Below are 26,916 nucleotides of genomic sequence, written 5' to 3'. Positions count from 1 at the left end.
TTTTCCCAAAAGTTGTAAATGCTCCATGAAGGCCTTTTTCCAATATGTTCCTAAATGTTTGCGTTGCGTGATTGACGCGTTGGTTCGCAAGCGCAGTGACGTCATCAAAGCATTGATACCAATCGCGAACAAAAAGTTTGGTTTATGATTTTAAGACACTGAATTTTTTAATTATAAATATTAAATAATTAAAACTATTATTAAATGCCATCGAAAAACATTTGCATTAAAAATTGTAAAGTTGGAAAACATGGATAAGAGGAACATAAAGCAAACTTTTTGTTCGCAATTGGTATCAATGCTTTGATGACGTCACTGCGCTTGCGTACCAACACGTCAATCATGCAACGCAAACATTTAGGAACATATTGAAGAAAGGCCTTGAATGTAGACTCAGCATAAAGGTGCTCACACAAGAATTTACGTTACCGTTTGCTGGATTCGTCTAAAATGGAATAGAAGAGTATTTCTTTTTCTCTTATGGTCTAGTAACAAAACGTAAATGTACAGTCACATAGAGCACATTAGCAGAATAGATTACAGCCAATCATGCGATTACAGGGGATTTTTTAATCGCCTAATTGGCTGAAATCTATTCAGCTAATCTATTCTATGTGACTGCACCTTTAAAAATTAGGATCCAATTGGAAAAAGGCCTTAAAAGGTTGTTTATGGAAGGCTGTCATTGTCCCTACTCGACATTTGTTACAACTACCGCAACCTGCTCTAGTGAAAATTTAGTGACTTTACAGCACGGTCGTATGGTTGGTTTCTATTATCCCCACTCGCCATTTGTAATAATTCTCATCGACTACCGCACCCTGCTCTAGTAAAAAAAATTAGCAACTTTAGGCTGCAGTCCCATGGCAGCGTTTTGCGTTTTGTCAGTAGACCATGAGTGTAAAAGAGATGCAGATATATGTTTGCTATGTTTACACTCAGGGTCTAGTGACAAAACGCAACGCAAAACGCTGCCATGGGACTGCAGCCTTATTGTTAAAATAAAATGTTATTAGAAAGTTACAAAATTTTCACTAGAGCAGCGTGCGGTAGTTGACGAGAATTATGACAAATGGCGAGTGGGGACAATGTAAAGCAACCGTATATTGGGATTGGCGGTCTAGTGACTTTTACCTACTTCTTCAGACATTTTGGTTTTTATTTCTCTTTCTATCGTGTTCATTAAAGAAAGACGAAAAAGGAAAATGGTTGTCCAAAGTAGGACTCTCATGTAAAAGCTTAAGATTTACGATTAGAGATTTCATTCTGCTTAGGCCTAATCCCAATACTGGTCCGGAATCTCTTCTCTGCCTATATGGTGAGGCGGGGTCTCGCGGTGAATCCTGCCGATAGGTGGCTACGTGTCGAAAAGTCTACTCTATCTTCTTTCCACAAGAGAGAAGGACAAAGATGGATAAGGCCGTTTCCGAATTAAGATTTTTAGTACATTTTTAATAAAGTGTATACTTCACGAGTATACACTTTATCAAAAGTGCGCTAAAAATTCCAATTCGGAAACGGCCTTAGCGAAGTCTTAAGGTGCTTTTATACCTCCAGTATTTTGGTCAAGCAATCGGCTGGATTGGATTTTTACAGTTGTATCACTTAATTTGATTTGCTCTGACAAATATTAGATTTTCACCGTGAAAATTGAATTTTTTTAGAGCCAATCAAATTTAGTGACTCTCCGTGAAAATTCAATCCAGCCGATTGCTTGACCAAAATACTAGAGGTATAAAAGCACCTTTAAGCACAAAGCCGTTTCCGAATTGAGATTTTTAGAGCATACCTTCCGAGTACCAACCAACGAAAAAAAAGTTGTTGTAGAAGCAGCTTAAAGTCTCACATAAGTCAGACAGAGTACATTTGACTACTCTTTCTCTCTCTCTCTCACTTCTGTAACGCTGATTTCCAAAGAGTTCAGTAGTCTATTTCTTTTAATCAATGCATATTACATTCACATATTACAAGAGAAAGAGAGAGAAAGAAATAGTTGATTGAAATGTGTAATGAAAGAGAAGAGAATAGAAAATTAGTGAATAGCAGTGAGTGGGGTATCAATGGAATTGTGCAGTGTGTTATCGGTGGTGTCATGTCTTCTCATCGGTGCAAGAATTCTTTTTGTGTGGTGTAAATTTAGTAAGATTTATTTTTCCATTGATGCCTTTGTTCGTGTGGTTGAATCTGTATGGTTTGTGTTGTTTAAGATTTATTGTGTTAAATGGACAAGCTGTCTGTCCTTGTCAAGGCAGGAATTTGAACTACAGGAAGCCAAAGGACTTGAACAACAACAAAGTGTCAAAGTGTCCAGATAGTTGAGGAAGTGATAGTGATCGCGATTCTCGTGATCAGTCTAATCATTCTGACTCATTGCTCTTGACGATTGAGTCTGGTTGAAGATCTGAGCCTCGGCCTGAGAAATGAGAGAGTTCAAGGTCGTAGTGCTAGGATCGGGCGGGGTGGGCAAAAGTGCTCTGACGGTTCAATTCGTGTCAGGTTGTTTCATGGAAAAATACGATCCGACCATCGAAGACTTCTATAGGAAAGAGATCGAGGTTGATAATTCGCCGTGCGTTCTCGAAATCCTGGATACCGCCGGCACCGAGCAATTTGCTAGTATGCGCGACCTCTACATCAAAAACGGCCAGGGCTTCGTTGTTGTCTATAGTCTCACTAATCATCAAACTTTTCAGGTATCATAATTATAGTCTACTTCAAATTAATACTTTTATTGTTCCTAACATTTTTCCATACTTTCAATCTGATAGAATAATTATATATGTATGTATATATATTGGCTACTTTTCTTGCGTGTCTTTACTATTAATTAACAAGCATGTAGGAAAAAATTTATTTAATTTCGTCAACAATTTTATTACTTTTAAACCCTTTGATTAATTCAAATTTCTTATTTTTAGCAACAGCTATTTTTATTCTCTTCTTTAATTATATATCATGTATATCTTAAGGCAAAGAATAAGAAACTTTGTTCTATTAGATTTTTACGATATATAAAATATTCAACTTAATTATTATTTTACTGAATTTTTTTTTATTAAGTACCTCTATTATTTAAATATAAAATTCTGAGGTTTGTTTTAATTTGATTTTTTGTTAATTTTCGATAAGTGTTTAAAAGGTATTTTGCTTGTAAGTTGAAATTCAGTTTTACTCTACGTGATAAATTTGCGAGACAAAACATTATTATTTTACAGTTACTCTTGAAAATAGTAATTAAAATCAATTTTATTGCTTGTTTTTATTTCAGGTTTGTTTTTTATATGATATAAGCAATTATTTCAAGAATCACAGTTGACCCCCCTCCTTTTTTTTACTTAATCCACATTTTTTTCAAAGAAATCTTCACACACTTTGTTTATTCAATAAATTATTTAATTTATTCAAAATTATTTCTTCATTCCATGAATTTGTTGAAATGAACTTAAATATTTTTTAAATAACTAAATTTTGTTTAAAATAGCTAAAAAAAGTTATACATTATTTTTATTTTGAAGATCCCCTTTTTAACATAGAAAAATAACCTTTTTTTTACCTAAAATTGAAGAAAAGTGCACTGTGATCCGTATTATTTTCATAACAACTAATTTAGTACATTGAAAAAAAATTGATTTGATACAAATATTTGGTCACAAGACTATTATAAAATAAATATTTACTTGAACCAAATAATTTTTATTTGAATTATATAAATTGTATTTGAACCAATAATTTCTGTATATGAAACAAATACCATTTAATTTATTCAAATAATAATTAATTTAATACAAATAAATATTTATTTAATAATAGTCAAATAACCGATTATTTGAATCAAATAAATCTTTTTTCAGTGTATTGAATTTGTGAAGAACATGTAAGATTGTTATATTTGAAACAGATAAATATACATTAGGTAAGTTAATATTTTCAAACAAACTTTAAGAACTCATATATTGGTAATATATAAAGAATAAATGATTATTTTCAAATTGCCTGCCTAAAGATGTTAATAGATCATGTTCTGCAAGTTATGAATGTTCAAATGAACAAAAAATTTGTTTACTACTTTATTACGTTTTAATTTTGTTATAAAATATTAATTTTTTGTTTCTAAAACTAAATAAATAAATGTTTAATGTATTTGTTTATTTTTCATTGCAGTAGTAATTTTAAAAAAATTATAGACCAAAAAAATGATTTTGTTCGTTTGAACATTCAGAATTTCAGCCAAATAATAGATCTTAAAGTTTGAAGATTTGATTTTGAAATTTTTTTTTGCATACATATTATTTTATTATATAATGTAATTATTTAAAAGCTTTTTTTTAATTAATTCTTTGAAATTACTGCTTGTTTGTGAACAAAATTTTCAAATTCAAGTTCTAACATAACTTGTTGCTTTACGACTACAGAAGTCCAAAAATGCTTTTAAAAAACGAAGTTGATGTTACGACTAGCAGAATCTTTGATAATGTAAAAAATAATTTTCCGGTTGTACTATCAATTGAAAAAAGGCAGTTACTGTCATCCGGAATTTTAATAAAATTCATTCTGTGTAAAAAAATGCATAAAGGATATAATGTACCAGAGGAGGGACATACGTTTAATGGTTTAAATAAATTAATTATTACATTAAATGTAACTTATTAAGATTGGGAATTTGAAGAAAAATAAACATAGTAGACTCTCTGTAAAATTATCGTTGCTGAAATTCACACCGTTTATGCGGTCAAGGATTCTTAAAAAAATATTTTTTTTGAATGAAAAATTCTATAAATTTTAGTCTTAAACTAGGGACCTTCACGGAATGAAAACAAAATTCAAGAACACCTTTTTTTTGTTTCTGATCAGAATATCAAAATCAAAAGTCAATTTAGTTTTCATTTCGTTTGATCCACCGAAAGAAAGGAATGGTTGGAGCAGCCATATATATTGATAAATATGGGATATCAATATTATACACTTAGAAAAATATGCTATTGAATCTATAGCATTTCTGCCAAAGGTATAAAAATTATTGATTCAAAAGCATATGCTATAGAATCTATAAAATATTTTACAAATTTTATAGCATATGCTTTTGAATCAATAATTTTTATACCTTTGGTAAAAATGCTGTTGATTCAATACCATATTTTTCTCAGTGTATTGCTACCACATACATTTTTTTAATTGACACATCCAGATCTATATGGTTGGCATATCCATAGAAAATTGATGTTCCTTCCATATTCATAAATATGGATGTCCCGAACATATCATTTTTTTCCATATGAGCGAAATGAAAATAGAATCTACTTTTGATTCCGTTTGGTGAATGAAACGAAAGTAGAGTGTACTTTTGATTCTGTTCGGTGAACGAAACGAAAATCCGTCAAAATTTAGAATATATACTTGGGACCTATTTTAGAATAATTTATACTTACCTCGTCAGTTTTCCTCATCTTTAATAAGGGTCTTGGTCAGAAAAAACTGACTAGCGCCTTACAAGGGTTAGGGCCCATTCATTAATTACGTAAGGACGATTTTGGCTAATTTTGACTCCCCCCCTATCCCCATGTAAGGATACATAAGATTTTTCGGACCTCCCTCCCTCTTCTTACGTAAGTTTTTAACAATATTAATGTAATTAAAAAATTAATTACAACAATACAAATGGAAAATACTTGGCAAAAGTACATTTTACATCACTCCCCGATGTAAGACCATGTAGAGATTTTATAAACCCCCCTCCCTCTAAGGACCCTTACGTAATTAATGAATGGCTCCTTAAGACTTTTGCACACCTAATCCCCACTGAGGGAAAACTAACCAGGGCTATACAATTTTGCAAGTAAAAGGCCCTTTTCACCTTGTGGATTAATTTAAACCTCTAAGACGTTATAAAGTCGCAGTAGATATATTCTGAGTCAGCGCAGAAGTTGTATATAGCTGTATACAAACATTCTGCGCAGACGCAGAATATATCTACTGTATTTAACCTCTGGGAGAATTAAATTTATTTACACAGTGAAAAAGTCTTCTAAATACTCTAATTTATAATATTAAATAGCTACTTACTTAAATTCGAGTCTGCGCAGAACATTCATAAACCCAATCTTTTCATTGACGAATCTATTCACGAATGTTCTGCACTGACTTGAATTTAAGGGCATGTAAAAGTCATTCCAGTTTTCTCATGGTAATTCAATGTTAAAATTGACACAACTTTGACATGCCCTTAAGTAAGTAACTGTTTAAGCAGTTTACTTCAAGCTGTCCCTACTTTAAAGGGAGGCTCTGATTGTGGGGTTTCAAAAAATCTATTCTGCATTTTTTGAAAGCTATATATGTGTAGAATATGTAAGTGAAGTGAATTTGCGATCCGAAAAATATTTTCGTTTCTACTGGGTCTTGAACTCACCGGTGTCGTGTGTGCTGAGTGATAAGAATTAATCAAATCCGATCATTTTTTTTTTGTAAATTGTCTGACATATTTGAACCGTCATTTTTAATTTTATAAATCAAAACCAAAAGATGTTTATGATTTGCGTGAATTAAAATAAAATACAAATTTTTAATATAAAAAGGTTTCAAAATCTTTAAACACGTCTTTCTCAAAACAAGATTTTTTAAACTGCAGCTAATTAAAGATAACTGAATTCTGCTGGGGTTATACCTGGGCGATTCCACGTGAAAGTTACATAAGACCTTATAAATTCGTTTAAATATATTTTTTCTCGTTCTTTGTAGAAAAACATGGAATATGTATTTTTTTAAAAAAAAGAATTAATTTTTTTTAATTTGGACCCGATTAACTTCTTTTTTGACTTATTCATACCTGAAAATATATACACGGAGAGAAATAGATGGTACGGGGTACTAACTAGATAGTACCAGGTACCATATTTGATCTTATATATACGGACAGCAATCTAGATTCTATCAGTTACTATCCAGATTGTACGGAGTAACATCTTGATTGTGGTGGGTAACATAACCATACTTTTTGTAACATCTTTGATAGTACCGAGTAGCATAATGATAGTACCGGATAACATCTACTTTTTACCATCTTAAGACCATAAATACTTACCATCTATTTCTCTCCGTGTACAGAAGAATTTGCAAAAATATTCGAAATGGGCCTAAAGAGTTAAATACAAGTTATGCTGAAATGTTGTACTTTTATTTACGCACAAGAAATTTTTTGTAGCCGTCAGGTACTGCCCAGACGGTAAATTTCAGTACTACGCAAATGTTTATACTCGCTTCCTATTTTACTTCCTGTCGATTTTTATGTGAATAAATTTTTAATTTCTTGGAGCCAATTGGAAGTACACAAACTCAGGATAACTGGTATTTTATCCGATTTTGCCATTTCTGTCCGAATTGGGAGAATAATATTTTTGAAATTAAATGTACCTTATTTTTAAAAGACAACCACTGTTTGCCATTACGGAACACTGTTAATCCAATATTTTTAATTTATTTACTAAGCGTTTCTAATATCTATTAAAACTATCATTATTTATTTAAATTTTGAAAAAATTGATAAATATTAATCTTTCATTAAGTAGCATATGTAAAAACATAATGTTTTTCGTGTAAATTTTAATTAAAATAATATTTATATAAACGACGTTTAATTAATTTGTTTATGATTCGTATAATAAATTGTGTTGAAGGATGGTTAGGATTTAATACAATCTGAAACTGTAGCCTTAGCAGTTTGCCAATTAAGCAACCTATTTCATTATATTTTTTAATTACCCGTGTGGCAAAAGCCACGATCTTGCCCCCCAAGACTTCGGGGCCCCCGGCGGGGGCACATGAGGGCTGATCCATATGGCGAGTCCTTGAGTGCCAACGTAGGGGCCCCGCAAGGATCACCCACATGATCATTTAGCAAAATTTTCTAAGTCCAAAAGTCAAATATTTTTTTATCACCAAAAAATTCATGTTTACAATGATTCAGAACAACGAAAAACACGTTTTTAATTAAAATATATTTACATTTTCTTGAAAAAACCGCACTCACATATGGCAAGATACATGAGGGCCAACGTAGGGGCCCGCATAGATTGCCCTCATGAACACTACTACCACTATAAAGGTCCCTGGGATCTTCATATCGTGACCCTTGCCGTTGCCGATCTTTCTGGTCTATTTATTCATGTTTCGTGGGAGAGCAGATTGGGCTTCTACTGCAGTTTACAAATTTATGATTGACTTCATTGCACTTGAAGCATGCAGTCGATATGTCCGCTGCCTTACAAACTCTTCCTATGTGTCCGTACGCCAGACACCGGTAACACCGAACGACCGTCACCCTTCTTTTGATTGGGCAACACATAAAGCCAATCCTTATGCGTCCCACTTTCTCCAACCTGCCCGCCTCCTCCAGGTCGGTGACTACAACTGCGAGCTTCATTCCTCGTCGGTTGGATCCTAGAACCGTCACTTTCCTGTTTCTTGGCTTCTGGACACTTCCGCCAACTTTTGTTGGGCCTCTTCTTTCTGGGTAAGGCAATCCTGGTCGCCGATCTCCAGTGTGATCTGTCGATCCACGGTCTGCAACTTCCCCCATGCTTGCAACCACTTTAGTGACCTCAGTGGTAAATGCCTCCATATTGGAGTCTCCTCCGATTTTAATCAGGAGATCTTTCTCCTCCTAGTAGACCTTGGGCTCACAACCTGCGTGTGGCTGACGTCCTGATTCACTTCCCTCCGAAGTTTGTTCATTACGACTCAGATCACCATTGGAGATCCACTTGTCGCTTTCTTCTTACTGGTTTGCTTACACGGAGAGAAATCTATTACTAATAGCGCATAAGTAGTCCCTTCGAAAATAGCACAGACACAACCTTGCGTAAATTGCAAGAAATCCATGCTCATTTTTCATAGCTTTCGAGCAAAACTCACACAAGCTGTGCAATATTTGCACAAGCCTTGTGCTAATATTGCTGACTGCCAGAGCTTTTTCTGTATTTCTGCATCTCTATGACTGCGTGCCGAAGCTGCTTCTCATGGATACTCTCTCCATTCCTGTTTCGCTCATCTTGGTTCACCTCCGAATCGCCTATAGCGCCACCAAGGTTGCTATCTACATTATCTGCTAGGGCGAGCTTTGTCTTCGCCTCACTGACAAGATTCTGAAAAGTCTTAATTCCGTCTGTAATAGTCATGTTGTCATTCTTCTGGACTTCGCGTGACTTTAACATCTTGGCGATCTCCTCTTCGATCCTCTGAAGACACTGAACTTCCTCCTGCCTAAGCTTTAAACACTTCTCGCGTTCTTCTTCAATTCTTTTCAAACGGACCAGGGGAATCTTAAGAAACTGGGTGCCCCCATGGTCCATCCTCCTTGTGGCATTGAATGCTGCAGCACCCAAGGTGTCCAATGCTGCAGCACTGTTGCTATTGTATTTTGACGCTGGGAAGCCAACTTGCGCACTTCCAGCAGCGCCGGCAATATGGTATCCCTCCCCTGCACCGTAAACATCCTTATTCAATCCTTTGCTTTCCATATATATATATATATATATATATATATATAATATATATTTCTCCCTACTTTACATCTTAGTTTTTGGAAGTCCTTTAGTGAAAAGCCCCTCCACCACTACAAGGTCTACGAAGAATTTACAAGACTCTTGGTAGCGAACAACCCTACGTCAAAAATTTAAAAAGTTATTAATTTTTTATAAAACATGAATTTTCAAAATCTGATATCAGATTCGTCATCAGCGACCCCGAAAACTCTCAGATACCAAGTTTTATAAAATATTAATAATTTTGCTTCCTCGTGGAGGAAGCTATGTAGTCCTTTCGTTTATAAAATTTTTAAAAATGGTGAAAACAAATTTTCCTCTATATAGAAACATGTTACATGAGATCCTGATCAATTGTCCGGATGTATGTATATGTATGTGTGTGTGTGTAGATAGTTTTTGTGAACACGATATCTTTAACAGGTTTTATTGGATTTGGGTAAAATTTGGTAGGCTTATTTAACACATTAATCTCTCAAAAATGACGAGAGGATTTTTAAAAATACCCCAAAAAAAAAAATTTATCGTCTTTTTTCCAAAAATTTTTTTTTAATTGAAAAAATTTTTAAATCGAAAAATTTAAGGTAATATATAATTTAATCGTCTTCTTTATGTCAAGATGAATCGATTGATATATATAAAGTATAGATTTGATTGAAATTTAAAGAATTAATGAAAGTTAAAAAATCAAAAATTCTCATTTTAGCTAAAAAATGATGTGTTTATTTAAATTCATGTTTATATATGAAATAATTTTATTCCCTGCATTGAAACGAATTGGTTGGTATCTATAAAGTATAGATTTGATTTAGAGAATTAATAAAAATTGAATAATCGAAAATTCATATTTTAGCTAAAAAATTTTGTGTTTTTTTTAAATTCAAGTTGATGAATAAAATAATTGTATTCCTTGCATTAAAACGAATCGATTCTTATGTATATAAAGTTTATGTTACACTCAAAATTAATTAAAATTTTCTTTATTTTTCAAAAAATTTAATTAATTTAAAACATTTTTAACTCGAAATTTTTTAAATCAATCAATTGAATTGGACAAATTCATTGCTTCCTTCACGAGGAAGCGAATTTTTTGCTTCACACAATCAGGAAGCATAATGTTTATGAAATAAACATAAAGGACCCCCTCCTTGTTTAAAAGATATCTTGTCACTTTTCATCTAGGGGTTGTTTTCACCTCTAAAAACCACAAACGATTTGATCTAGCAAAACGTCAAAAAAAGTTGAATATTGTCGAACGGTGCTGTTATGTAAATATTCGATTAGCTTAATGAACAATTAATTCTGTTATATTAAAATTATTTTTTATGAAAATTTTGGAAAATATAAATTCTGTGAAATGGAAATTGTTTTGAATGAAAGTTCGATGAACTACACAATTTATTATATAAAAGTTCGGATAAATAGAAATTTTGTGAAATAAGAATTTATTTAAATAAAAAATTTCCAATATGAAAATTCAGTTTTAACGTAAAGTTTTCTTTATAAAATTCTAATAAATTTGAGTTTCTATTATTTCACAATTGACGCTGTGAAAATTATCTTGTTTGCAACCTTAATGCGTCCCTATTTTTTGAGTATCGACAGTTCAGGAATAGTGCCCCATGTATACTTTTTAAATTTACACTTCTGCCCACCCTATTAGAAGTGACATTTTATAATTTCATTTCACAAACTGAATCAAAACAGAGTATCATGTTAACTTTTGTTTCGTTATCGAATGAGAAGTGAAATTCCAATAATTGACTTCTGTTTCAATTAAGGAAAGGAAAGTACAATAGTACACGGAAAAAAGTACAACTATATCTGAGAATTTTTTCGTCATAACAGTTAAACATTTCGTCAAAAATGAACGAGCGAATTGTCAGCATCGTCAAAACCACGATATTGAATTTTACTTGAAAAACAACATAACCTAAAAATGACAAATATAATTAAAATTATGTAAAGAGTAATATTAAAATCACATTTTTGAATTCTTTCAATTGTATGTTTTAAATTATATTCATTTAAAAGTAAATTATTGAAATAAATATTGTTTTAACACTGACGATCGCAAAAATGGATAAACTTTATTATTGTAAAAAAAATTTGTTTTAAAATATTTAATTAGTATCTATAAAAAATTTAGTTTGAAGGTTAAACTTTTAAATATCTCAAAACACGTCTCTGATTTTGACAAAATTTATGTCAAAAGAAATTAATTAAAATTCTCAGACGTTTCAGAGGTTAAAACGGCTTGAAATTTGTAAGATTTGAGGTTAGAAAACAATTCTTGATGTGATGGAGCAAATCAGACTTCAGATTCATGTTCAGGGCACCAACACGGAGAAAAAACGAATTTTCAGAAATAGTAACACTATAGATATTTTAAGGCGAATAATTGATTTTCAGAATTCTATATTAAAATTTAAATATTAAGTACTAGGATTTTTGTATCGAGTCCTAAAAGTCTACGAATGCGAATCCAGGATGAAATTTGATTAAGTATTCTAAAACTGTTTGGGATTCAGTCCAAAAGTTTTCGAAACAGTATAATCGCTATTTGTTTACGTTCATAATTTTTTGTAACTAAGTAACGTTACTGGTTTACGTTCCTAGTTTCTACTTCTAAAACTAATAAACTTTAAAATGTTTTTTTTATTTTTAATTTAAGAAAATTAATAAAAATAAAATAACAACTAAAATTGCTTTCTCTATTTTTCAGGATATTAAAGCTATGAAAGAGTTGATAACCCGTGTAAAAGGAACAGAAAGAGTGCCAGTTCTTCTGGTAGCTAACAAACTTGATCTAGAGCATCAACGTGAAGTTGATTCAGCTGAAGGAACAGCTTTAGCACAGATTTGGGGCTGTCCATTCGTAGAGGCATCTGCTAAAAATCGTACTAACGTCAATGAGATGTTCGCTGAAATTGTACGGGAAATGAACTTCAGTCCTGAAAAAGAAAAGAAGAGTTACTGCTGTTGCAGTGTTCTTTAATACTTAATCAAAATTTCACATCGGGCAGACTGAATGACACTAGATAAATAGGAGCAACTTTAGTTGTCCTATGAACTTCTTTTTCTTTCATCTTCCCCGCTTCCTCCTTCAGGGTCAACGGGGTCGTGCTGTGAACTCGCAAATCTTATAAGAATAATTTATAACATACGGAAAGCTCAACAAACAAAAAAAGACTATTAGAGAGAGACTCGTGAGTTTTCATTTTCTATCGAAAAAACGACACTAATCGTGAACATATTTTAATATACATAGATAGTATTATGTGTAATATTACTGTAATATATAGCAATAAAAGTAGACGATTAAATGGTAAGCTAAATCTGCGGAACAGGACCAATGCATGGAGGAGGATGGACGTGGATTTTGTAGATGGTTACAAAAAAAAGTCCTGCGTTACTAGTTATTTACTGGTAATGGCTAAACCAAACTCCATATGATTAGATTTTTACTTTATATTAATAAGAAAATTTAGTTTCAAGAATATTCCATTTTTATTCTGAGCTGTTTAGATAGTTTGTTTTGTGTATTTAAATACAAACTACAAATTTAAAAATGTTTAACAGCATGCAAAAGTTGTGTGTAAGTCTCTTTAAAAATTACACTTTTAAAAGTATTATCAATTGTTTTTTGTTTAAATTCAAAATTGAGATTTTTCATTCTCTTTAATTTTTTTTTTGTGTGTGTGAAATAATAAAATTTCCTCCGCCAACAAAATGTTTTATATAATCAGAATTGATTACCTGCTTTTATATCAATTTTTAATAAAATTATATTAATGTAATAAAACTGTAATTAAAGCACAAATTAAAAATACTAAAAAAAAGAGTAATACGCCTAACCGACTGAAAATACATACAATGTATAGAACAATTTAGAAATCAGTATATCATGATAGAAAAAAGAAGATTAAATAATAAATTGAATTATGTACAGAACCAAATTAATTTTTATGGTAACCACCAAATTTGCTATTGAGGAAAATTTAGGGGACAATAATATAATAAAAAGTTCTATTATTGCATGTAACCTTTCAGTCAATCTTGTGCAATAATATGAAAATATTAAATACTGTTTTTTATGCAATTGTATTGGAAGGCCGAATGCGATATTTTCATCGTTAAAAGTAAAGTTTTAACGAAGAGAGTAATAAACTTCAAATTATTAAAATTTTTAACTCTAACTTTTAATGGAGTTTAAAATGTTTGTTAAATTTAGAAATAGGTTTAATAAATAAATTTCATTTGTTTATATACTTTCTTCCTTGCATATGCAGATACACAAATATTATTATATCTGCATTTATGAATTTATATACTTAAAAATTCGAACATGCGACAAAATATTTCATTTCTTTTTTTTTTTTTTTTATTAAGATTAATACTTGTGTAAAAATGTTATTATGAGTATGAATGTTAATGTGTATGTCTGTGTGTAAATGAAGATAATAACTATAAGGAAAAAATTTTAGAAAGCAGAACAATAAAAATTTGAGTCAAATGATTAATTAACATTGATGATATTTCACTATTTTCTTATTTCAATGTAGCTCGAAAATTTGTAAATATATTTATCAGGGCAAGTGTTCTCAAATTCTAATATTAGAACAAAAAACGATTTGCATACATTGTTTATTGAAATTTATAATATTTTGGTATGGTATGGTTTTATCTTATTTTACACGTCTGAGATATTACTCTCATTTTTATGTACATTATTATTGCAGTAAATGTAAAAAGTATGTTTTAATTGTTGAGTTTTATTATTAGACACATTAAAAGTCTTAATTCCTTTAAACAAAGAAAAAGATTTTTTTTTATCATTATTGTCAGAATTACAAGGTCTTGATTAAAATTGAAGAAATTTATATAAAAAAAAATTTTAATCACTTTGCACTTTTTATGCAAGAATATTAATTATTTTGTAAGTTTTTTTTTTGCAAGGAAGAATAGTTAAAATTAATTTAATACTGCCAGGGTAGTGAAATTTTTTGGGAATATATGGAGAGAAGACATACAATATCATTTGATAAACCACCGATTTATAGGAAAATTTTATTATTATTTGTGTAGTATATAAATGTAAAATTCTAATTAATATAAAAAATGGATATTCATAAGATTATTGATTCTATACTGTACAAATAAGCTGTAGAGTAGATTTAAACAATATAATTTTTGTAGTAAATAGAATCATTTATATTGATATGATTTTTGCACAAGGAACTATCATGAGCATTAAGGGGTGGAGTTTTTTTTCTTGTAAAAATGACGCACAATTAATGAAAACATAAGAAAAAATTTTTTTAAAGAAAAATCTTCCAATAATTTTTTTTTTATAACCATTAAAAGAGGTTACAACATATCGAAAAGATCCTACATACTTTGGTATAGAAAATTTAATTTTTGATCAAATTTTAAGTCAATGAGAGTTGTCTGAGTTAGAAGTTTGCCCATTAAGAAAAAAGAAAAAAAAATAAAGTTTCGAAAAAAAGGTATTTAAAGAATTAAAAGCCTCTCCATTATTCGGTAGGACGGATAGTGAATAGCTAATTTTACACTAGTGAAAAAAATGTTTATACAAACAAGTGACCGTGAATATGAATTGAATAATTTTCTAACAAAATTAATTTTTTTCTGATGATACCAAAAACTGAAAAAAAAGAGGGCGTTGCAGCACATCTTTTTTTCAGTGAAGGAGTACTGAATAATTGTATAGAAAAAGTTGCTAGCTATTGCATAAAACATAAACCGCGTTTCTGATATAAACTCTAATTTTTGTAAAATAATCCTCTGAGGACTTTACCCTCCCCCCAAAAAAAACAGCAGAAAGAAAAAAAATCTTTCTAGAAAGTACTATTTGGATAAAACAATTTTATACTATTTCCACCTTTTTATCTTTACATAATTACGGTGACAATTTTAAATTAAACTTTTTTCTTTCCTCTCTAAAATCAAAATATTTATAATGCGCTACATTCTAATAGACTTTTTTTTTATAGTAATGCTTATCAATAATATACAATAATAAACTTTAATTACACAGGCATAAAAAAAATTCATGTTCTGAGCTCGAGGTCAAACTATGACTACTTTCTGTTTTTGGGGTTACTGAAACCAAATCAGAAGTCAGTTTATAACGTCAGGTATTTGACATAACCTCAAAAAACCTAAAAATTCGGATCTATGTATAAGTCTTACCATGTCTACTTTATGTTTTTGGGATCGCTGAAGCTGAATCTGAAGTCTATTTAACCCTATCACGTCAGGCTTTTGACATAACAAAAAAAAACATTTAAAAAAATCAAATGTTGGGATTTTTTCGAGGTTATGTTAAAAGTCTAACGTGATGGGGTTAAGTAGACTTCAGATTTGGTTTTAGCGACACCAAAAACATAAAGTAAACATGATAAGACTTATAAATCAGAATTTTTTTATTTCAAAATTTTAAAGTCAAATTTTGTGATTTTTGAGTTCATTTCAAAAGCCTGACGTGATGAGGTTAAATAGACCTCAAATTTGGCTTTAGCGTCCCCAAAAACATAAAGTAATTACAGTAAGACTAATAGATCCAAATTTTAAAATTTTAAGGACGAATTTTGAGGTTTTTTGTGGTTATGTCAAATACCTGACGTGATGGGCGCGGTTAAATTATCGAGTACTATATATAATCTCAAACTTTGTTTCTTTGCTAATTTTTGATTTCCAGTGTTTAGGATTTGTGATATTTCTCAATTAATTTACAATAACTTTCCAGTGTATGTATCTGCATTGAAAAAATTTTGGTGCAGCAGCTGTCCCAAAGGAAAAATTTCTATATTCAGTTAATTTCACTCATATAAAAACTGATTGTAATGAAATTTTTTCATTTGAGATATCTGCGGCGCCAAAATTTTTTCAGTGTGTATTGAAAAGGAGTGAAGGGAGACATAAATCTTTGTCCCAGTTAAAAAAATTTCTATATATGCCTTTATTTTGAGTGTAGAAGAAAAAAAAGGGATTTTTTAAACAATTTAATTTTAATTAATGATTAGTTATTGTTATCCATTATATAATAATTATAACAAATTTTCTCTTATTAGATCATTAGATAATTATTACAAATAAATGTTTTGTACATAGAGAAAAAATGTACAATTCTACACTAAAAATCTTTCGATATAGCAAAATTTAACCAATTTCAAAAAAAAAAATTTTCTCAAATTGGACCAATATTCTCAATTTTACCCCATATTTTAAGAATTCTAAAATATACAGTATTATGTAAACAATTTAAAGAAATTTACATTATTTTCCATATCTGTGTGTGTTAAAAATTAACTAGTTTGTTTTTTTTAACTAACTATGAGGGTAAGTAGTAAACTCCTTAGTAAGTGTATTTTTGTTCGTTGTCAAATCGATTAGACTCTTCTTTTTAACGTCATACTTAAAATGGTATCTGTGGTATTTATCAATCTAGATGAATCTAAAGTCAACTTTTCTTCATCCTTTGTCGCTTAAGTAGTAAAATGTTTTACTAGAAAAAGTTTTATAGATGGTAGGAGACATAAATAGGTGAAACTTCAAGCTACTTATAAAAGTAAATCTCAACAATTAGATGAAAACTTTGGAAACATAAGAAAATGTGAAAGTAAATTTTTTTATTTGTCGACAAAATTTTTTTTTCAACTCATACACCGTATATTTATATTCATAAATAAATAAATTAAATAATTTGGATTTTTTCTATTACAATTTGAATTTCAATTGTGTATTATATGAAAGTTATATTTCTATAATTACTTGAAAAATGAAAATAGAATTATTTTCTCATAAATATTGCAATTGATTTAATTATTATAGCTTTTACAATAGAGTTCAGAATTTTTTAGTGTAACATTGTACCATAAATAGTAAAATTAAAAATTGTGAAATATAATATCCGTTTTTATGCCAATAGAATTGATTCGAAATTGAAGAACAGAATTGAAAATTTTTTGACTCAGAAACAAATTTTGTCGATTAAATTTCTCAATGATCTTCAAAAAAAAATTTTTAATTGTTTCTGATTATCAGGAAGAATTTCAATAATAATTGATGTCATTAATGTATTTCTTTTTGTGAGAAATTTCAGTTCATTAAAAACAATTTTTTCAAATGCAATATTAATAATTTATTTGGTCATGAAATAAAAAATGAATAATTAAAAAGGTCACATTTACTTGAAATTATCTGCAACAAAGAAAAAATTTATTTTACCACAAGTGTAAGAACTAGCATATCACTGTATGGACCAGTTTGATTAAATAATAGTTTGCATGTTAAATTTAATTCATTTTTCTTCAAAAAAAAGGAAATTTTTATTATTAAAAGTTGAATATATGAAAACACTATTTTTACATTTAAAACTAAATTTTTTTTTTTAATAAATAAACTTCTCTACTAAACGCGAGGCCATAAAAATATGAGCGTTCTCATACATAAACTGCTTGTAAAGTCCATTGTCGCAGTTAATATCTGACTGACTGTATAAAGTCTGTGTTCTGTTTTTTTACAATATTAAATTTTTTGATAAATTTTTCTTACCATTTTTCTGTGTAGAAATGACAAAGTCAGGGGATCAAAGAATTTGAATTAGAATAATTATTTGGAAAACACCAAGAATTAGATATATATCGGCCTTTCAGTACTACCTGCATATTAAATTGTGTATTAAATGTTATATTTTTTACAACGTGAAAATTTTGTAAATAGTTATAACGTCAAATTGAATATAATGAAAGGATGACAGTCGTTTATTATTGACAGTAAACATGTGCATTAGACTATAAGATTTGAGTATATATATATATATATTAAATATATATATACAGAGTGGAGGATTTTAATGTGATTGGAAATGCATATTATAACAATATTATTATTTAGCATGAGTTGTAAGGATGATTAATTCAAATTGATTATTTGAGAATTTAAATGACTTTTATTTTACAAGAATATTTGCGAATGAAATATTTAAATAATAGTGCTGGTGTATCCTACATATATTGTTTATAAATCATTATTTACGTGTAATATTAAAAAAAAAAATAAAACAAGCAAGACGCAGCACATTCAAGAAAGTAAAACAAGAATATGATAAAATCTTCAAGTTTCAATTGCTTGTAAATAAGTTTTAGTTTTTTTTTTTTTTAAGAGTTAACTACTATTTAAGTAGACCAATTATCAAGTGCAATTGATAAAATATTGTGTAATGCACCTAGGTGGTAAAGTTACTACTTTTTTGTCAACGCAGACCGAAGTCAAGGACAAAATAACTTGGCAAAAAAGTCTTCCAAGTATGGTGTATAATTTTATTTCATACAACACATGTACAAAAAATAATGATTGATTTTGTGAAGAATTAGGTACAAAAAAAAATGAAATTATTATTATTTTCGATATAATGAATAATATCGAATTTTTTTCCATCAAAAAACATGTATTTTGCATCTGTATATAAATCTAATCAATATTTTTCATGCATGTGTTGTCTAAAAAATATATATTTTTAGCAGTCACAATCATTATATCTACGATCAGTGTTGCCAGCACGATAATCTAGTCATAAGGGAACTTTGTTCAATTAAAATGTCTCATGTGACAAGTAAAAGTGTAAAAAAAAACACCTCAAATTATAAGAGTATCATAAATGATAGTGTATGTAACTTGATTTAAAACATTTCAGATTAATTTTTGTGTCAATTGGGAGAAATGTAAACAATTTTTTTTATTTTTATCAATAATTCTTGTGATTTTACAAATTACCTTCTTTTGAACTATAGGATAAATTTAAACAAGCCTATTTGCATAATATAATGGGTCTTTAGGAAAAATAATAGCGAGAATACGTTTATTAAAAGATAACTTAGTTGGAATTAGAGATATGACAATTTTAGGTTTCGAATTGAATCAGTTAAATAATTATTTCGAATTCAATGAAAATTTTTTGCATCTTTGCTCTTGTGCTCTTATTTTCAATTATAATTCTATCTCCTTTGTCTATTCAATCTATTTGCAGATCTTTAGAGTTAGGATCATTCATCTCGATTGAAAATTCATGTACCTGTTCCTGATATATAAGACATTAGATTTAATGGTAACATCTGGTGTTTAAAATTATCTCAATAGAGTTAACATTTCTCTCAATTGACCCTAAATAATCAAATTATTTGAGTAATATAATATTCATTGCAATATTCGAACATCCTTACTAGTAAGATGATATAGTGATGTGTACAGTTTATATAAAAATATACTCACTAAAAATGTTATGGCAGAAAATAAATTGTTCTACAAATCACACTGATTGACAAAAAAAAAGACCACACAGCACCAAATATTATACCTACTGATGCTAGCAATGAAAATTTTAGTATATATTGAAATGCGGAGGAAAATTTTATGTAAGTAGGAAAATGTCTTCTAGAACCCTAATCGCATGACAAAGACATTTTCATAGTTACGTTAACTTTACCTGAAACTTGTATTTTAAAATTCTGAAACTTTCAATAAAAGTTGAAGATATATAAAATAAATATTTCGTGCTGTATGGGAATGATTTTCGTTTATTAAAAATCAGTTTAAAATAATTAAAAATAAACCCTATTTTTAAATTCATTACTGATAGTTCTTTTACTTGATAGAAAAATCATGTCAACGATGAAAAAATCTATCAATTTATCATATTCCTGTTAGCAAACCAGAAAAAAATAAGTATTTTTCGACTAGTGTTACTGATGTTTGTTCATTGGATATACCCATAAGTAGGAAACGCATATATTTTTCCTTGTACGTAATATTTTTTCTATATAATTTTTTAATGGTAAACATATATTGTATAAAGGCATTCTGTCAATATTGCACAAAATATTATACACAAACTAATTATGAATGTCCGTTATTAAATGAATTATCAACCTACTGTAATTTATTTCATATATATGTTTATATATATTTAATCGATTTAGTAACACCACTCAAATTTAAATTTATGTATAGTTTGAAATATATATTACGATTTATAAAATTCTTTATATATTCTTCTGATGCTTTTTTTAACAACAAACGATTTCTTGTTTTAATAAATTTTTTTAAATACAACTTTTACATATTATTTACATTATTATATACAAATATTATATTTAGTTTTATTTAGTATTCGAAAATTAATTGTTTATTAACAGCATGTGATTATTGAGTCTAAAATGTTAATTTTGTCGGCAACTTTACTTTTAAAATATTGAATTGATTAATTTTAAATTGTGTGCAGATGTATAAAAATATTACAAGGAACAGTTGTTATATATATATTATATACAAAAATTGTGATATTTTGTTGAATTTATTATTATAAAATACTAAAAAATCACGTCATATCTAATCTTAAATTGTCTAAAAATTTTCAAATTATATATAATAATTAATTCAACAAAATATTATAATTTTCGCAAATAACAGCCGTTCCTCATCACATTTTTATAAACATCTCCACACAATTTAAAATTAATCCATTCAATATTTTAAGACTAAAGTTGCTGACAAAATTAACACGCATTTTTTGTGATACCAGTGAAAAATATAGATGTGACAGAAATTAAAAATTCCTGAATCGGCTTGATATTTTGGTAAATTGTTGTCCTATATGAAAGTAAAAAATCCTGAAAATATTGAATCATTAAAAAAAAATTTTTACAAAATTAATTATTGCTTCCTCTCCTCTCGAGGAAGCTTTGTGTATTCGTGACAATTTTCGATTTTTTAAAAATGGGTTATATGGGCTTATTTTTATCTAGAATGCATATATTTGGAGTTTTAAACAAATTTTCAGATGTATGTGTATGTCTCAAAATCTTGTGTACAAATTATCTCCAACACACTTTGATGGATTGTCCTGAAATTTTGTAGGCTTATTGCAGTCATTAATATCTAAAATCAGATGCAAGAATTTCAAAAAATATCCACATAATTTTTTTTTATGTCACTGTTTTAAAAATTTCGAAAATACGTTTTTTAATCAAAAAATTTTTTACACTGTAAATTAATTATTTTTTTTTGTACAAAAAACTCATTTCTCGCATTGAAACGAATTGATTAACCTGTATATAAAGTCTATATTTTACTTAAAATCTATAAATTAAATCATTTTTTAATTTTTGAAAAAATTATTTTTCGTATTTTTTGTAATAACTATTTTCTTCATGAAAATTTTTAATAAATTTTGTCAGAGTTGTATTTCTATATATAATTATGGGCTAGAAAAGATGGTTCTGCAATTTTTCATTACAAGTTACAAAAAATCTGAAGCATTTCATGCAACAGATTCTTATTCAGAACATCCAAATCTACAAGAATTAGTCATTCAGGTTCATGGCATGGCATAGGCTTTTTTATTGTTCAGTCAGTGTAATCTGAGTCATTCAAAAATGTGGTAGATCAAGTTGGATAGTGGAAATTTAAGATGGACGTAAATTGGTGCCACTGAACTATGTATTATATATAGTTCAGTGATTGGTACACATCTTTACATTGAGGGTGCAGTCCCATTTGAGGATAAATGCAGATTGCAAAACAGAAAATTATGAGAACAAGAGAAATATGCACTATCCTTTTCACATATATGGTTTCCTGTTTTGCATTTCTGCTCACGTGGGACTGCACCCTAATATAGGATAAAAAATATAATTTTTTTTAAATCTTGCTTAAATTAAATTTTCATATATAAATATTGGGATTTTAGTTTCTATTTTTGAAAAACCATTTACCATAATAAAAAAAATTAATCAAAATAATAAAATCATTTATTATTGCATTAAATTATACTATAAAAATAGATTTTATCTCAATAAAATTCAAATCTAAAGTTGTACCCAATTTACGTTAATCTTAAATTTCCCTCACCAAAGTTAAGCTACCTGGTCCCTGAAGCCATCTATAGTTAGGCAATTATTGTAAACGGGTCTCGACACGTTGACATCGTAAAACGTAAGACGTAAGAATGAGAGAGATATATATATATATCTTCTATCCTTTTCTACCTTACGTTAAAGTTTATGTCTTAAGGCCTTTCTCCAATAGGATCCTAAACTCTTGCGTTGCGTATGCATTGCGTCGGTTGCTATCGGCAACCAATGCTAAAGTCGGTTCTACAATAAGCGCGTCGGACGTGGACGCGAACGTGGACGTGCTGACGTCACAATGTTATTCAAATGGATGACGTCAGCACGTTCACGGTCGCGTCCACGTCCGACGCGCTTATTGTAGAACCGACTTAAAATCAACGCGTCAGTTACGCAACGCAAAAGTTTAGGTTCCTATTGGAGAAAGGCCTTTACGAGTTGAGAGTGAAAAGGATAGTGATATGTATACCAGAGATGGGTAAAAGTGCTTTTCTGAAGGTTTTCTACGTATAATACATAAATAACGTATTTATACGTATTATACGTATAACCAGATTTTCCACATTGTAGCCGCATCAATGGCAACATAACCTCTATTTGTTATTTACTTTCTGGTTTATTGTTGGTAAATAAGTATTAATTAATAAATAAAATATTTAAATATTGGTCAATTGAGAACTCTGCCGCCCCAACAAGAATAACCGTATCTGCATTTAGGATGAGTCACCTACTTGCCACTGCCACTGCCACCAATAAGTGACTTAACCAAAATGTAGTTACTGCTACTCTTGTTGGGACGGCAGAACTTTCAATTGAGTTAAATAATATTAGCTTATTTGCAATAATTTCGTAAAAAATACAGACACAAGTGTATCTACATCTCTTGCAGTCACTATTTTAAAACAAAATAACCGTCTTGACTAATAAAAAAAATTGCTTTCACACATCATGATAATAATAATTGCTTTTAAGGTGTTTTTATACCTTCTTTGTTTTTGGCGAACGATTGATTTTCATTGGCCAATCAAATTCAATGATTTGACTGTGAAAATTCATAACTCGCCAAAAACAAAAAATATTGGGATCAGAAATCACGCGAAACTGACCCACCCCTGAGCCTTCTTGTGACAACCATCTTGGTTTTTTATTTCTTTCTTTTGTATATGTTAGAGAAACACGGAATGAAAACATGGCCACCACAACAAGGCTCTCACCAAATGGCGTATCGCAGTATTTAAGATCCCAATATAAAAGCACCTTTAGACTATTTAGACGTTCAAGAAACTACTGTGCGGTTGACCTTCCATGTAAACATAGCCTTAAGGCGCTTGTATACCTCACCGATCCATAGTATGCTTGCGTCGTGTACCATTGGAGTAAAAGAGACGAAAATATCTTTTGTCTCTTTTACTCCAATGGTACACGACAGAAGTATTCTCGGGATCAGTGAGGTATACAAGCGCCTTAAGGCTATGTTTACATGGAAGCAAATATCATTTAAATAAATTTATCATTTATCTCAATGTTTGTAGAAACTAGAAACTAAACATCTTGTGACTCTTCTGTATTTATATTTAATAAAATAATAATTAATATAATTCCCACGAAGTAGTATAAGGAGACCACACTAATAAATTAAGCCCACGAAAAGTTGAAGCTGATTTCCTCGTTTCTCTTACAATTAACGGAGGTGTCGAACCTATCGGAAAACTTGGGAACTAGTTACACACACTGACACAAAATGTGTACATACAGTTACTAACATATAGAACTTTCGCAAAATGGCTGCCGTGACATATCGGTTTGTCTTTTTCTGGTTTTTGTAAATAATTTAAAGAAAAGTAAGGAAATATGATTAGTGGTTCCATTAAAGGTTGCAAAACAAATTGTGCTAAAGGCAATACAAAATATAAATCTATTTACAAAACTACTTTCAATAAAATCCAAATAATAACCCTACCGAAAGAGTGGTACTGGATTGGTACTGGGAAATTGGAACTGAGGGCTCAGTACTAATTTGGTGCATTTTGGTACTGAAATGGAACTGGGAAATTTACCTGCGAAAAGGGTCGAGTTACCGTTAAAACCCTCATAAAAGTGAAAAGCGACCAGCTTTTTCAATATGTTTAAGGTATTAGTCGCGTAAAATCATTTTCGTCAGATATTTTTAAAATTTTGCATGAGTGTTTCTGACATAATTATCTACAAAATAAGACCATTCCCATCGATTTTGAAAGTTCCTAAGCTTTAAAATATCATTTCAAAGTTGATACTTTTTACATGGACGGAGCACCTAATGCATGTAAGGAATTTGCTTTATAATTATTTAAATAAAAACCAGTCGTCAGATTTTAAAATAAAACTACCACATAATACTTTCATTAGAAACGAATGCATACAAAAAAACTGAAATTTTTTGACCGTACCAAACTATAAATATATTAGGAGAAAGTTAACAAAATTTTAAATTATATGAAGTTCCACTGCTGGAAAGCAGTACACTTGGCAACGCTGTAGCGCGCGAATGTATACAAAATTCAAAATCATGCAAAGTACACAGTTAGAAAGTAGGAATATCTCATAGAGTAGAATAAAAAAATAATATATTTAAAATTTCACAACATAGATTAGTATTAAATAATTCTCAATTTTTTAAATTAAATCATATATTTTAAGAAAAATAAGAATGAGAAACGTTAAATTGGTTGGTTATATTTCAACAGTTAAGAAATAAAAACATTTTTTGATGAAATATTTATTTTTTACTTTATAAACCAAATTATAATACATTATTGATGTAAATATTAATGGTCGACAAAATTTAGGTTTTTTTTTGCCACAAGAGTAAACGATGGTGATTCTTATAGGATTTTTGACGTAGATTACGAATCTGTAAATGAAATTGTCCCATCACGTCTCAATTTTGAGAAAAACGGGCTCAAAGTGTCAAAAAATCGCATTTTTGGCACTTTTTGAAGCACTATAAAAAAAGAACGCGACGTGATAAACGGCTCAAATATGGCTTAAATAAGAACTAGTACCCTCAACTTTAACCTCATCCAGAAGCAAAAAACCATGTACCAATAACTCAAAATTGTGGGCAACATTTTTTTACCGCGTGCGCGTCCAGCAGATATTGTTCCCACGATAAAATGAAATAAATTGCTGAAAACGTCGTCAAAGACACAAGATCGATTTAAATTAACTTCAAATTGGTTACTCGGGGGTTTTCGGGGTCGCTGATTACGAATCTGATGTTAGTTTTTAAAAATCCAATATGGCGGATCCAACATGGCGGAAGATTTTTGGAATAACTTAACATATTAGTCTGAAAATCGTTACGCGGGGGTTTTCGGGGTTGTTGATTACGAATCTGATGCTTAAAGATTTTATGGTTTTTTATTAAATTGAGTATATAAAAAGTTTTGAGATTGCAAATTATGAATTTGACTTAAAAATTTTTAAATACAAGATAGCGAATCGAATTTGGCGAGCGAATTTTTAAATAGTTCTTGATTTTCGCAGACTTTAGTAATTTTAGTAATTATTTTCATGCCTCCACGTCATTTATAAGAGGAAACAGTTTTTTTTAATAAAAAATGGTTACTAGGTTTAAAATAAATTTAATTAATTTTTGTTATATTGTCAAACAGATTTAATTAATACGGCGTGAAAATGAAAACAACAGAAAACATCAAGCTTCATTTTTAACGTCTACTTTTTTCGTCCACAAAAAATTAGAAACAAACTGACAGCGAGCTCATCAATTGAACTCCTTGAAAATGTAAAAGAAATAAAATTAAAATCCTTAATGGTGCAAAATAAACGAAACGTCACATTTTTATCTCAATAAAGTTTTTTTTATATTGGATTAGTAAAAAGAAGGTTCATGTAACTGCGTAAAAAAGAAAAAATTAAATTATTCATTAAATAACTCCTTTCAAAAAAATTTGTAGTAATTTAATAGTCAAGCCATGTTAGTTCCGCCATATTGGATTCTGAAAAACTAACATCGGATTCCTATTCAGCGACCCCGAAAACCCCCAAGTAACGATTTTCAGACTAATATGTTAAGTTAATCCAAAAATCGTCCGCCATATTGGATCCGCCATATTGGATTTTTAAAAACTAACATCAGATTCGTAATCAGCGACCCCGAAAACCCCCAAGTAACGATTTTCAGACTAATATGTTAAGTTATTCCAAAAATCGTCCGCCATATTGGATCCGCCATATTGGATTTTTAAAAACTAACATCAGATTCGTAATCAGCGACCCCGAAAACCCCCGAGTAACCAGTTTGAAGTTAATTTAAATCGATCTTGTGTCTTTGACGACGTTTTCAGCAATTTATTTCATTTTATCGTGGGAACAATATCTGTTGGACGCGCACGCGGTAAAAAAATGTTGCCCACAATTTTGAGTTCTTGGTACATGGTTTTTTGCTTTTG

General features: G+C 29.7%; 1 protein-coding gene across 1 annotated transcript; it reads left to right on the top strand.

Moving 5' to 3' along the window:
* The first annotated feature begins 1,998 nt into the window (after nucleotides 1-1,998).
* On the top strand, nucleotides 1,999-17,950 carry LOC127279424 (ras-related protein Rap-2a). The gene is made up of 2 exons (XM_051301771.1): nucleotides 1,999-2,693; nucleotides 12,259-17,950. Exons 1-2 carry the CDS (start codon nucleotides 2,421-2,423, stop codon nucleotides 12,529-12,531), a joined length of 546 nt encoding a protein of 181 aa, XP_051157728.1. The 5' UTR covers nucleotides 1,999-2,420; the 3' UTR covers nucleotides 12,532-17,950.
* The last annotated feature ends 8,966 nt before the right edge of the window (nucleotides 17,951-26,916 follow it).

Source organism: Leptopilina boulardi, unplaced genomic scaffold (assembly GCF_019393585.1).
Source record: "Leptopilina boulardi isolate dan_hultmark-lab unplaced genomic scaffold, ZJU_Lbou_2.1 LbouV2_216, whole genome shotgun sequence".
In the NCBI taxonomy this organism is placed as follows: domain Eukaryota; kingdom Metazoa; phylum Arthropoda; class Insecta; order Hymenoptera; family Figitidae; genus Leptopilina; species Leptopilina boulardi.
The sequence above is the reverse complement of the archived record's forward strand: the minus strand, read 5'-3'. Positions and strand labels throughout refer to the sequence as shown.